Here is a 14,824-nt window from a genome sequence, read left to right on the forward strand (position 1 = left end):
CAAAACATTGAAATGATTCATTACTCTATTTTACATTATTTACTTAGACGCTTTTACCTTAATAAAAAGGTGTTTGACCGCCTTAAACTATATTACAAACCTATGTTTTGAGACAACATTTGTTTTACTGTAAGGTATCATGAGCTTTGGAGATTCATTAGGTTTTCAGGTATTATCCAATTATTTTAAAAGAGGCAATGACATAAATGACACATTTCTCTCAATTTGAGAGTGCAGTGGCTTGTGCAACCTACAGTGGCTGTCGTTGTTTCTCTAAACAGGACATGGTGGTGAAAGCACCTAATGCCATCTACTAGTCCACTAGTCCAACCATTAGTAACACCTGTCCCAATCTAGGGGAAATAAATAAGGACTCCAAATACTCAAGCAGGGCAAATACAGTATCTTCTGAACTATTGTTGGCAAAATAACATGAATAAAATTCCAATTGGATGTTACAGAGGCGGCTGGTCTCTGGGCTTTCCTTGTTTCTTTAAATGATTTATTAGAGTTACTGTTTATATAATAAGAAAGTATTATATATGTAATTAATTAAACCCATTTGAACATTTGATTGTTAATATTATTTATTGCCTTTAATAAGATATACAGCATATTTAACTATTTTCAAAACTTTGCAAAAGATACTTAACCATTCCTTAACTGAATTATTGTTTGACCAAACTGTGGGTCCTCATTTGTAAATTTGCTTAGTGGCTTTGTGATTAAGTTGATTCCTACTGCTGTGCATACAGTATGCCTGTAATTTGGAAAATACATAATTCAAATAAAAAAAGGTCTGAAATCTAATACATAATACTAACGGAAGAAATTTTCAATTCAATTCAATTTTATTTGTATAGCGCTTTTAACGATTTACATCACCACAAAGCAGCTTTACACAATCAAAAGAATTAAGTTTGTATGAAATGTGAATGCGTATGAATCAAAATTATATGATTGTCCCTGATGAGCAAGCCTAGGACGACGGCGACAGTGGCAAGGAAAAACTTCCTGAGATGGTAATAGGAAGAAACCTTGAGAGGAACCAGACTCAACAGGGAACCCATCCTCATCTGGGTGAAAGTAGATAGCAGAGATTGATGTGCATAATAATATGCGAGACTGGAAGGTCAATATAAGAGGAGATGTGTAAGATTAAAGTCCAGTTTGTTCCTGGAGGCTCAGGTAGACTGTGAAAAATTTCAGTCCTGAACTATTGAGCGACTGAAGTCACAGGTCCTCAGAGAACAGCTGTCTGCATCAGTCGAGGACAGGACCACCTTCATGGAAAAGTGGAACCAACCCCAGTCACCACTCGCATTCCAGGCAGACCACACGGGGGCATCCATGTGATGAAGTCTCCAACCAGAAGCAGGACTCCAGGATGAGTTAGAGAGGTCCAGCGGGCAGAGGGGGTCTGGATCACTGGCAGCTCAGGAGCGACATGTATAGCTCGACAGAGAGATAGGTAGAGGAAAAAGGAGAGAGGGAGAGAGAGAGAGAGAGGAGAGAGCAGAAAAGGAGAGAGCAAAAGAGATGGAGAAATAACAGTTAGGTATGGTTACAGTCGAACAATGTAAAAAGTGAATGTATATTTAGTGCAGAGTGCAAGCAGAGACTCCGGCAGGACTAACTATGACAGCATAACTAAAAAGGGAGAGCCAGAAGGAAACACAAACATGAGGGCTTCCAGAGATGTAAGGCAACCAATCACCTCACCGTCAACAAACCTGAGTGATCAATGAGAGTGAGGAAGACAGCATCCAAACATACCAGTTCACCATAATACTCTACGTCAATGAGTCCCCCAGATCTGCTCCTTTACCTAAGGCTAATCTATTTATAAAAAAAATGCTTGGCTAAATAAATAGGTTTTTAGCCTGGACTTAAACACTGAGAATGTGTCTGAGTCCCGAATACTATTTGGAAGACTATTCCATAATTTTGGGGCTTTGTAAGAAAAAGCTCTGCCCCCAGCTATAGTTTTAATAATACGCGGTACTGACAAGCAGCCTGCATCCTTTGATCAAAGTAGGCGTGGCGGATTGTAAGACACTAGCAGTTCACTCAGATACTGCGGCGCGAGACCATTTAATACTTTATACGTCAAGAGTAGTACTTTAAAATCGATGTGAAATTTCACAGGAAGCCAATGCAATGTGGATAAGATAGGGGTGATGTGCTCATATCTTCTGGTTCGAGTGAGGACTCTCGCTGCTGCATTCTGGACTAATTGAAGCTTGTTTAAGCACCTAGTTGCACAACCAGACAGTAAGGCGTTACAATAATCCAACCTAGACGTGATAAAAGCATGAACTAGTTTTTCTGCATCGCATCGTTTAGTGACAATATATTTCTCACTATAGAAAGAAAATTTTAAAATGTAGATCTGTTTTTATCAAGTTTTCAGATCGCTATTGTTTTTATACCTTTTAATCCAATAAGATGGCAATACAAATCAAACTAATTTAAAGTGAAAAAAATGTCATACCCTTTATAAACAGCACAACTGCAAACATCGTGCTAAAGATGTTAAGTAACTACAGTGCTGAAAGTACTATATTTATATAGAGCAAGATAATTCTTCTATTTTTTGCTTATTTGTCACATTACATGGTTTTAGATCCTCAAACAAAATGCATGAGACCATGAAGATATAATAAGTAATGTAACAAGAAAGACATGAAGAAACACAAAGTGCAGTTTTTAGTTATCATTTTATTTATTGGAGGGGAAATGTCCTGCAATCACTGCATCAAGTAATTGCCCCTTAAATTTGACAAACTGCTCTTATCATCTTTAGCAACTACAACTGCAACCAGGTCCTTCTGATAACTGGACGTCAGTTTTGCACGTTATTGTGGAGGAAGTTCAGCTCAATTTTCTTTGCAAAATTCCTTTAATTCAGCCACAGCATGAACGGCCTATTTAAAGTCTAGCCAAAGTACAGTATTGTAATTGGGTTATGATTTTTACAATTAATTTTGGTTCTTTTGAGTAATTTAGAGACAGACTATGGTATTGGACTTGGTATCACTGCCATGCTGCATAACAAATTACGTTTGAATATATGGACTAATGAACAGATATTGGACAATGTTGTATTTGAAATTTAGAATGACTTGGATGAAATGATGTTGAGATTATGCTGAATAAAGGATCGCAAAAGAGCATTGCAAATATTATCTTAAAACAACAGAATACCAATATTTATTTACAGTATTTATGCCACTTAATGTACAAACAGAACAGCACAATATTCCTCATGACACTACAGTATCTAATCCATATTATATAGTAAATCCTGAATGGGATGCCAACCCAATACAGGGCACAAGCACACACAAGCTCACCTATTCACACACTACAGGCTATTTCAAAACATCATACAATCTGGACTGCATGTGGAAAGAACCCAGAGTACCTGAAGGAAACTCAACAAGCATGAGGGGAACATGCACTCAGAATCAGAGGTGAGATTCTAAGCACCACACTGCAAAAAAAAAAAAAAAAAAAAAAAAAAGATCTTAGCAAGTGAAATCTTGCTAAGCATATCTATAAATGTCTTTCTCTACTGGCAAATAATTAGAAATAGGCTTGATAATCTTATATTTGAGTTGTTGTAATCTTATTTGAAGTAAGTATAGATAGGTTTGGCTAGATTCAAGAATATTTCACTTGCTAAGATGAAACATTTTGCAGTGCAACCCTGTAGTGGTAACACTTTTGCTTCGCACCTTTAGAGGTATGGTTTGAATCTTGCCTCTGCTCTATGTGCATGGAGTTTGCATGTGCTCATGCTTAGTGGATTTCCTTCAGGTACAGTACTTCAGCTTCCTCCCAAAGACATGCAGTCTAGGTTGATTGGTGTGTCATTGCCTGTAGTGTATGATTGGCTTTGTGTGAGTGTTTGTGTGATTGTGCCCTGTAATGGGGTGGCACCCTTTGCTCCAATTTGCTAGGTGCTGTCTTAGACTCCGGATTCCACACATCTCAAACTGATCAGTCATCTGTGGGATGTGCTGGACAAAAGATCTGTTACACAAAAGCCATACCTCACATCTTAAAAGTATCTGCTGCTAATGTCTTGGTGTCAGATACAACAGCACACTTCCAGACTCCATGCATCCACGGGTTAGTGCTGCTTTTACTAAGCTGCTGTTATGGATATTAATAATTCACAAAATAGATTTTACTTCAACTCGAGAAACAATCAGTTAAGCCCTTAAGCACTCATGTTAGCACAGTCACATGGGGGCGCTGGTTTATTGTCACCTCCCTATGCCTGGTGTTGTGTAAAAATACAGCTTAAAACAAAAGCTCAGTTAAAAGAAACTGCATGCTTTTTCTTAAATAATGCTAGTGTAAAACATGCTAAACTCTCTTTTTAGGAATAAAGTTGTTTCTTATTACCACTTTAATGTTATATTAGTACATAAGCTGTAGTTTATATTACTACCTTCTGAATATTTAGTAATGGAGGTCAATATACAAAAAGATATTTATGCTCAGTCTAAAGAATAAAATAAGTTACAGTAATTGTGAAGCATGCCCCATGTATATTTCTGCAGAAGAAGTAACCAAAAATAATAATAAATAGCAATAAAAGGAAACAGTGCTTTGCAGCTTTCTAAATTATGATTATGTGGTTTTGCAACTCTGTGCTGCAAAACTGAAGTGAAAGCAGAGTAGCATTTCATAGAGATCTGTGTCATTTGATAATCAAAATCCTTTGGTTGCTTTGGCTCAGATTATTATTCTGGGCACAGCTAATACAGTAGATGCAATAGATTTTCCCTATTTTTCTTACATAGTAGAGAAAATTTCTGTCACCATGTATTGTTCAATAACCAAAACAATAAGTACCTGATTTATTATATATGTATTAAAAGGAATATTGTGCTATGCATGTAAATTAAAAAAAAAATTATAAAATGTTTAAGTTGTCAGAAACGTATGTCCTGTGAGAGTACTATAGGAGCAATGTTTTCTGTTCTTGCTTGATGAACAGATTGTATAACCCTTTCTTTAACACAGGATGTGGTGAAGTTCACAATAAGAGAGGTAAAATTCTGCTGTAGTAAATGTTAGCTCACCCACTTACAGCCTGTCTACACTAGCAACATCATGAAATGTCTTTATACTGTAGTAAATAGCTTTTAAACACAACACAATAATAATGTTGTACAATAGCACATATTAACACATATTACATATGCATAATTAAGGCAAAATTTGGGCATACATTTTTTTTTTTAAATTCATTGAAATTGATATTTGATTTAAACCCATAGATAAACAGTTTTCATATTATTTCTTAGCAAATGTCCACATATAGGCTTAAAAGGGGGGTGTCTCAGGAAATGACAGAGGACAGCCATCTACAGGAAGGACTATTTCTGTACTCTGCCTCTTCCTTGTTCCATTGCCATTGTGTGTAACAAGTAGGACATGTGCGTGAAATACTTTATTCAACTTTTAGCATTTTTCAGTGTCCTTGTGTCAAATGGTGAGTGAAAATTTATTTTTTTATCCTCGTCATCAATTTTTAACAAAAACAATCCAACTCAAATAAAAATATAGTTTAGAGCTCTAATTTGCACTGCACATGTGATTAAAGAGTAACTGTTATGGATATTATTGTTTAGGATTAACTTGTTCAGAGTCATGCATGAACACTATTCTTCACATTCGACCGGGCTCGGAGGTGTTGCTTCCATGCACACTTTTGAACAGCTCGAAAACCGAAGAAGCCAGTTGGAGGCAATCTTCCCGCCTTCTAATCATCAGGCCTAATGGAAATGTCACCTTTGAGGATCCTAGGGATGGCAGATTAACAGTATTCCCCTACCTCTTCGGCAGAGGAAACTTCTCCATCCTCGTTCATCAGTTCCAGGCCTCTGACGTGGGCACCTACTGCTGTGAGCTGAGCCACGAGTGCCAGAGAGTTGAATTAACGCTCTCACAAAGTTCAGGTATCAACATAGTGATATGAAAATAGAAAATTGTAAGCTAATAGGCTAATTAATTGAGGAGAATTGAACACCAATGAACAAACCCAGTTAAAACTTTACAGTAGTACAGTAGTTTTCAGGATAAACCCTGCACACGGTAACCCTGATCAGGATAGAGCAATTACTGAAAATAAGTGACTGAGATAATTTGAATGAAACAATGAAATAATTTGGGTTGAGCAATGCAGTATAGCAAAGGATAAATGAATGTATAATATTAATGATGTAGGGCAAATTATTAGATAGGCAAACATACAACTGCACTTTTTGTGATTCTATTTAGGCCTTTTGAGGTCATGCCTTTTATTCTCTACGTACCAAATAATGTAAACAGAAAATGTTAACTTTTCATTCAAATGAAAAATACTAAACTTGCACTTCTTTTGTATGTGCACAATCATTTGGTGTAATTTTTATTTTGCATAAGTCGTGTTACTACTTTTAGTTTCTTCCCTAAATGCATAATGGGGAATAAGGCTATCAGAGTAAATAATTCACCACATTCACATTCAGTATCCTTTATTTTACCTATACACCCACATCTAACAGATGCCACAGATATTATTTTTTTATTATTGAAATACGTTGCCCATGTATACCACCAGACCCTCTTATCAGTTAATCTTTAAATTAAAATAGAATAAACCCCCTGCATAAAGCTACATAATCAAGATTTACATGTAGCAATGCTGAAACTATGTTCATATGTGTTGGCAGGTTTGCATATCCCATGGTACTATTTTGCTGCTGGAGGTGGAATATTGATTCTGCTTGTGTTTGTTTTTGTTCTTATCTGTAAATTCAGAGGTGAGAATTTGACATTTTATATTAGTTTTTTTTTTTTTTTATAAAAATGTTCCTTGTTTAGGTATGCTTGTCAATGGGACTAATTTTGTACATGGAAAAAAAATCTATATTTTGTAAAAAAAAAAAAAAAAAATCTATATTTTACAGTACATTAATGTAAAGGTTTTTTGTGTAATTTGTTTATACAAGATATACGGTAAGCAATTTGGCAATTACGGGACGGCATTGGTTTACACTAAAATATTAGAAAGCAGTGGACAGTGGTGTTTCAAGTTTTGGTAAGGGTGAGATTGTTTGAAAAATTCTTCTCGAGTTAAATAATAGAGGTGCCCGGATCAGTTTATAGTTACTTGTGGTAGCTTGGTGGTCAAGACGTTGAGGTTGTGGCTTTAGTTCTACTGCTGCCTTGGTTGGGTTCCTGAGCAAGGCCCTTAGACTTAAAAGTTATTTCCTGCCTCGGTTTTAAGTTGTTTTTGTGAAGCATCAGCAAAATGTGCAAATAGATTTTTTTAATACTGTAATTATATTTGCAACAATTTGTACTATCCTGCTTAAAATCAACATAGATTATCTCATTATTATAAAGATATTATAGTATAATACTGTAAGTGTGTTTCAGTAATTAATTGTAAATTAAAAACACACTAAATACAATGTACTTTTTATTGGGAGAAGATAAATGTAGACAATGTATAGTACATTAGTGTACATAAACAATATAATTCTTGCATACTGTTGTATGGGAAATAAAGCTGTAGCAATGTTTTCTCTGTTTTAACAGTAAAGTGTATAAAAAGATCATCGTCTTCTTATTATGTTAACTCAGAAAACAAAGGTGAGTGCAATTTGTTGTAATCCCATCATTTATAGACCTTAATAAAAGCAAGTTCATGACCTTTTTGGTGATTACATTATATAAGAACAACAGGAGGCAAAACAAACTCAGCGTGCTGAGAGCGCCAAGGTTGATGATTGTGATGGTGAGTATGAAAACATAGAGAGTGATACACATGAGGCAGATTATGAAAATGCACTGGAGGAAGAGCCTGACGGCAAGGGTGAAGATACAGCGAGTGACAACCAGGACGAGGATTATGTGAACACTGAAAGAAGAAATAGTCCTGATCTGTATGACGATGTTGACAGTGCATTTTCTACTGGACTCAATCTGGAGAGGGATATGCGAGGTAAAGAAATGTTTTACCATAAATGCTGTTTTAGTTAAAATTTATTTACTTTTATTCACAAGTATTGTTGCAAGACATGTTTGCAGGTATTACATTATCAACCCCAATCCTCATTTTTAAGTCAACATCTGCAGTATGGTGATCGCATTTCATCTGCTTAATATAAACATAGCATTGAGAATTGGGTCTGTGGTTCTTCGAAGGTGCAAGCTTATTAACATATTTAGCTGACTAGCAAGCATGAATACAAGCATAAATATTTGTTGTGTTATGTTCTGCGCTGCCTATCAGGTCACGTGTTAACCAGTAAAATTTAGATGTGGCTTTTGGCACTCAGTGACCTTTTTCGTCCGCAAAAAACCTTATGAAGACACATTTGAGACGCTACAGAATTAATAATGTGTTCGATTATTTAACACTTTTTAAATTGTTTTTCATTTTAAGTTCAAATAATCAGTTAAGAATTGTACAAATGAAAAGCTAACTGTATAAAACAATACTTATCAATGTAGAAATGTAGAAATCAATTGTATTATTTTATTAAGAAATAGTACATAAGTATTAGTAACAATTTTGTGATTTGTTCATTTTAATTGATTTTAAGTGATTTCTTATTATTATTTATTAGATTTTAATTTGTTCACCTTTTTCCCAGGTCACCATAACAACAAAAGTGTTTATGGTACGTTTTTACCCGTTGTCCCTCTTTATTTTAAGTTATTTTAAAATTATTAAAAAAAAAAAATTAAACAGATTAAAAAATCAGTACAGTACAATCAAGTACAAGTGTTCTAAAGTGCATTTGACATTGGCATAAATCTTAATCATTGGATTATGAATTATGAATTTATCAATTCTTGCCCGGCTGCTGTCTTTTACTATGATTATTTTTTTTTTATTATGAATCTTTTTTTTTTTTTAAGAAAATGATGAACACGATCCCAATCAAAAGTCAAAAATCCCCCCAAAAGGTAATACCTTATTTTTCATTACAGTAAAAAAATTATTATTTATTGTGTAAAGATTTTCCACAAAAAGTGACTGAAACTCATCATCTGCAGCAGCAATCAGAAAATTGCCAAAACAGCAGTCAAAATCAGGACTATACTATGGTATGTTACAATCTCTTAATTTTTCACTTGTTTAGCATTTGAATAGATTTTAGATTATTACAGTGATTAAAAATTTTACACACCTCTGTTAAAATAGCAGGCTTTGTTAAGTACGAAATGAAACCAAAACAATTTTTTTCAGATTAATTTTTTGTAAATTATATTTCATACAAATAATATAATAAAAACCTTTAACGTAAAGAAAAAAAAGGGAAAACTTACCCTGTTTGCATAAGTGTGTACTCCGGTAAATAATACCTTCTTAAAACAGATTTGTCTTACAATACCACACTTAGTCTTATACCATCTTCATTTGCCCCAGATCTATAAAATTGTGAGGATCTTCTGTGCACAGACCCCTGAGCTGTGTCTTGGTCATTTCAATAAGTTCATCCTCTTCTTCTGAAGACATTTCTTTTGTTGACTTTGTGCTTTGAGTCATTATTATGCAGGAAGGTAATGATTTTCCTTATCTTCTGCTGTCTATCCGAGGCCTGCAGAGGTTTTCTGCCAGAATAGATTCGTATTTGGAGGTATGCATGACTCCATTTATCCTGAATAGAGCTGAATCTGGAGGACATGCTTAAGAAAAGCAACTTCATGGCATTGTGTTGCAACCAGATCCAGAACTTACCATTCAATGCTGTAGGTGGCGCAAGTGCTTGCTCTATCATCCAGAGGTCACTAGTCCGATTCACGGGTGAAGCTCTAGCAGCCTGGGGTCTGGAGAGAGAGCTGATTGGCCAAGCTCTGTCAGCAAGTAGGAGGGGAGGCACTTAGCACTCTCACATTAATCACGACTCTTTAGCCAATAATGGGCATCTGTGAGCTCACGTGAGCTTTTTGCCTCCTTGAGGCAGGTTGTCAGGTTGTTGAGGATCAGAATGCCCCTTGTTTGTGCCCCAGGGCTGCCATGTTGGCACTGATGGGCCCTTTAGGAAGGTCCTTCACCCCTCATAGATACAATTGGGAGTCAAGCTGGCAACCCAACCCTGTAAAAACCTGCCACTGGGATAATGGATATCTTTTCAGGGGTGGGGAGTATGTTGCCCTTTGTCGGCATGTAGACAGCCCCCTCTTGACCCTGGCCCCTTCTTGATGCAACCCCTTTACGTTTTCTCTAGGCCTAAATTGCACTTACCCAGGACTGAAAATAGCAATAGATCAGCACTGAAATTGCATTCTCATCAGGGAAACAAACCCAGCTCTTCTGCAGGTGAGGCAATAATGCTCCCACTGTACGAAGGATGTGATAGCCCAGGCATATAGGGAACCAAAAAAGGTGTCACACATAGGGAGTGACCAGCACATGCCTGCTGCTCTTTTAATATTTATCTTTAGACAGTTCGGGAGAATATTTTGTTTCCCACCTTCGACGATTAAATACATGCTTTGTAAGTTCTTTTCAGACTTTAAGGACTTCCCAGTTGGAAACTAAGATGATTTCAAGAAAATCCTACAGAAACAGCTGGTCCTATTCCAGGTCCTTTTCCCCCTAAAACATTTCCATTTTTTTGTTGGGTGCTACATCACATGAAATGGGAAAAGGATCTTGCCATATTTTTACACCACAAATACCTGCTATTTAAATAGAGGTGTTTAGATCTAATCTAATTTGCACAAACAATAAAAAACGTCTTGTTCTTTTATGTCCTAGCCAATCAGGCACAGATACACAATACTGGCTACGCTGGGAACAAAGACAAAGGTACACTGACAAAACATAATTTAATTATAAATTATACTTTTATACCACAGTGTGACATATTTTTGTAGAACCCCATGGTTTGTCTCAACTTGTATGTTGGACACACAACATAATCTAAGATTTAGATAAATTTAAGAATGTTATTTAAGAAATTAATCTTGCTAGGATTATTTGTAATTAATAATGACAATGAAAATAGGTTGGGTGTCAGCAGTTCCAAGTGCTTTGCAGAGTTTACCAGGATGGGCAATTCTTAGAACAAAAGAGCTGACACTTTTTTTTGAAAAGGGACCATCTTTTTTAAGAGTCAGAGAGAGAGAGACAGAAGACCCTTTCACACATTTGGCTATAAAGGTCCGAATAAAACCCCATCAATACTGCATGTTCCCTCATGTTTTCTATTTTACAAATAACCCACAAATTCAGCAGTATTTCATTTATTATTACATTAAACATTGCAGTTGTTAGCAAATCACTGTGGTATAAGTGGAATAATACACCAGACTCTGACTCAGGGCATAGAGACTAGGTAGAAATAGTAATACTACAGAAGTAACATAACATTACTATATTTTGATAGCTTTGATATAATCCAAGTTCTATTCATGATATTCATTCATGATCAGTAATTATACTTTGCACCTTGTATTCCCTATTCCAAACAATAGGAACATAGTAAATATCTAATTTAAACAAATCACAGTATGTACATTTCATTTTAATAACTTAGCAGCTGTGTCAATGATGCAAATGTTAGCTTCATCACTGAATCTAAAATAAATAAAGATGCACTTGATGTTATAGTACATACCCTCATTCAAAGTATATTTGTTCTCTATTAACAGTCCACTGTGAACAGTAAAGTTATATTATACACATTTACTAATTATTATACTTATAAGTATAAATATAAGCTTTTTCATTATGAAAATTATTTACTGTTAGAAGAATATAGAGTAGGCAGTTTTTGAAAATCGTTTTGTATATAGAAATATTACACAAGAATATTTACTTTTGTCTCTTCTTTCTCATTTCTCTCCATCAGAATATCAGTTCAAAAATCCATTATATGACCAGCACATATCCACCAAACCCAAACAATAACCAATCATCTTTCAATGCCCTGAAAATATGTCTTTTTTTATTGAATGTATTGTAATGTTTTAATAATTATTGCTCCACTGGATTTGTGAGTTAATATATAAGCAAATAATATATTTTCCTACATTCTGGTTTTACTGTGTAAAGAAGTTAAAAGGTCATGTCATGTGTGAATTATTTATTTGACTGTTTACAAATAACATTATTCATTACTTTTTAGATAATTTTCTTGTTTAAACAGCCCCTATTATGCTTTTACAAATATGATCTTTCATGTAGCTGTATGTGAACATAAACTATCTGCACTGTCTGTGATGCTGGCAGTGCACGATAAATTAAGGTTTTTTGTCTCTTAAAAAAAGCGTTGGCTCACATTCGCCTAAACGAGTCGTTAGCAAATCTATTTTTACTCTGTTACGAATCCACGTCACTCCGTAACATACAGTATTTGCATAATGTCCGCCCACGTTCTACGTCTCGAACAACTTGCCCGCCATTTTACAATTAACGTTCCCACACTCTTGTTAATGTGACCGAGCATTCACGCCGGGTTCGGTTAAACACTTTGTAATATAAAAAAACAATAAAAATACGAGAGCACACGAAATCCTTTTTTAACTGTTTATTCTCCACCATTCACTAAAACTTAATTTAACACTCGCGAAGTGTGCATGCCTCTTGCCTTAGCTTCTACGGCAAGCCCCGAGGGAAAAAATTGCATCACACACGCGAAGTGCGCATGCGCCTTGCCCTCTTACGGCAAAAATGCATCACACTCGCAAAGTGCGCATGCCCTTGCCCTTTCCCTGACCTGCCGGGACAGCCAGGAAAGAGCGGAGGGAGGAGTAGTAATGGTGGAGCAGCGCTGGCGTTATTTGTTTCAACGAGAGATGGAGAGATTGCTGTATTTAATTTTCTTTTAAAGATTTTTTAACCGGATTATCTTTGACTGGACATATTCCCCGGACTTCTCACCCTCTGTCATAGGCCTCCCAGATTTCATTAACCCAGGTGAGATCGAACTATACTTTATGTATGTATGTATTATCTAACACACATACGTAAACATGGACTTCGGACATTTTCCACTCACTCGCGTTCACGCACACATACACTACCGTTTATCATATATAGTTTGTAAATATTGTTTATATCTTTGTTTGGTTGTGGTGCACCTTTTTCATTTACTTTATTTAGTTTTGTATAATACACATTTGCTTTATCTACTTGTTTGTGTTTGTCCTTTTTGCTCACTGGCCAAAAAAAACGACGCCATCTTTTCTATGTATTGACGGGTCTCCAGAGCCGTCATTCAGTTATGGGCTTGGGCGTTTCATTTTCCGACACACGCTGTAGCGGTAGACCAATCATAAAACACCACGCCATCAAACCAATCACAGCAGTGAGGGCTCATGGAAAGGAGGGGTTTAGACAGACTGAATCTTCAAACTGCTTCACACGAGATGTTTACGAATCATTTAGAAATGGGGTAAAATTAAATCTATTTTTGGAAAAAACTAATGTGTTTTTTGACCTTGCATACATGTAAACATGTTTTAAAAGACTCATTAAGCAATATTAGCAACCTATAAAATGGCATAATTGGACCTTTTTAAACAATAAGTACATGAATACCTAAATTAATAAATATTAAATTTTCCTTTTTTTTTCTGCCCACATCTGTCATTCCTCCGGGACCAAGGTGCTAAATACATACAGTACAGCATATGTGGCGGGCCTGGGTCTAATTTCACTATGAATACTCAAAGCGTTAAGAAATGTATGTTAATGCTTATTACGCCACCTCTTTACAATAAGGGGAACTAAATACTGAATCGACTCAGGCACACATGGAATCAGTATGCAGTATGTTTATTGAAATTCCATTGACAGATTCATACCATTTATATGGATACACCTTAATAAAATGGGAATGGTTGGTGATATTAACTTCCTGTTTGTGGCACATTAGTATATGTGAGGGGGAAAACTTTTTAAGATGGGTGGTGACCATGGTAGCCATTTTGAAGTCGGACATTTTGGATCCAACTTTTGTTTTTTCAATAGGAAGAGGGTCATGTGACACATTAAACTTATTGGGAATTTCACAAGAAAAACAATGGGTGCTTAGTTTTAATGTAACTTATTATTCTTTCATGAGTTATTTAAAAGTTTCTGACCACTTATAAAGCAGTTATTAGACTTCAAAATGGCCACCATGGTCACCACCCATCTTGAAAAGTTTTCCCCCTCACATATATTAATGTGCCACAAACAGGAAGTTAATATCACCAACCATTTCCATTTTATTAAGGTGTATCCATATAAATGGCCCACCCTGTATTAAAAAGACAGAATAAAATATAGCTTGGATGAGGTACGTAAACAGCGTAATAGTTGGGTAGGCTAGCTGTAAACTAATCATTCCTACACCATACACACACACACACATGCACACACGCAGTGAGGTGAGTGATCATAACCAATCCACACTCTGCGCTCCTGACACCACCACCATCGTACTAGAGCAGCTAGCCTTCCAGCTCAGGGGCCTTAAACAACCAGACACAAAAACACACAAAATTACAATAAGCTGGAATAAGAAAACCAATATACAATACTTATCATTAATAAGAAACAACTGACACTATACCCCAAAAAACAAAAGGAAGAAAGCAAAAAAATTATAAACAAAACTTGATCAGGCCAAACAAACAACAGAAACAAGAATCAAAGGAATCATACAACCAAAGCAACCAAAACCCAAATACACAAACTATGAGGAGTAGCAAGACAGTGTAGCAAAACAAAGTAGCAACAAAGAAGCAACAGAACAACAGCGCCACCGTTATTCCGTTCTGTATAAAAAGGCGTTCCCAATGAACTGATTTG

At 35.8% G+C, this 14,824-nt stretch overlaps 1 protein-coding gene across 2 annotated transcripts; it reads left to right on the forward strand.

Annotated features, from left to right (window-relative positions):
* The first annotated feature begins 5,314 nt into the window (after positions 1–5,314).
* Positions 5,315–12,993, forward strand: LOC128533600 (uncharacterized). Of its 2 annotated transcripts, none has more exons than XM_053507886.1 (10): positions 5,315–5,512; positions 5,652–5,978; positions 6,735–6,824; positions 7,606–7,659; positions 7,745–8,011; positions 8,667–8,693; positions 8,935–8,982; positions 9,073–9,123; positions 10,781–10,831; positions 11,877–12,993. In XM_053507886.1, exons 1-10 carry the CDS (start codon positions 5,455–5,457, stop codon positions 11,933–11,935), a joined length of 1,032 nt encoding a protein of 343 aa, XP_053363861.1. In that variant the 5' UTR covers positions 5,315–5,454; the 3' UTR covers positions 11,936–12,993. The 2 variants fall into 2 exon arrangements, with proteins under 2 accessions (XP_053363861.1, XP_053363862.1); XM_053507887.1 differs by having other exon boundaries at positions 5,325–5,512; positions 9,076–9,123.
* The last annotated feature ends 1,831 nt before the right edge of the window (positions 12,994–14,824 follow it).

Source organism: Clarias gariepinus, chromosome 11 (assembly GCF_024256425.1).
Source record: "Clarias gariepinus isolate MV-2021 ecotype Netherlands chromosome 11, CGAR_prim_01v2, whole genome shotgun sequence".
Classification (NCBI taxonomy): domain Eukaryota; kingdom Metazoa; phylum Chordata; class Actinopteri; order Siluriformes; family Clariidae; genus Clarias; species Clarias gariepinus.

Bases quoted from the DNA above. Each gene is read 5' to 3' on its own strand.
- LOC128533600 (XM_053507886.1), top strand. From the start codon at position 5,455: ATGTGCGTGAAATACTTTATTCAACTTTTAGCATTTTTCAGTGTCCTT. The intron at 5,513-5,651 runs GTGAGTGAAAAT...ATTATTGTTTAG, and splicing joins CAGTGTCCTTGTGTCAAATG to GATTAACTTGTTCAGAGTCA. The intron at 5,979-6,734 runs GTATCAACATAG...ATGTGTTGGCAG, and splicing joins AACGCTCTCACAAAGTTCAG to GTTTGCATATCCCATGGTAC.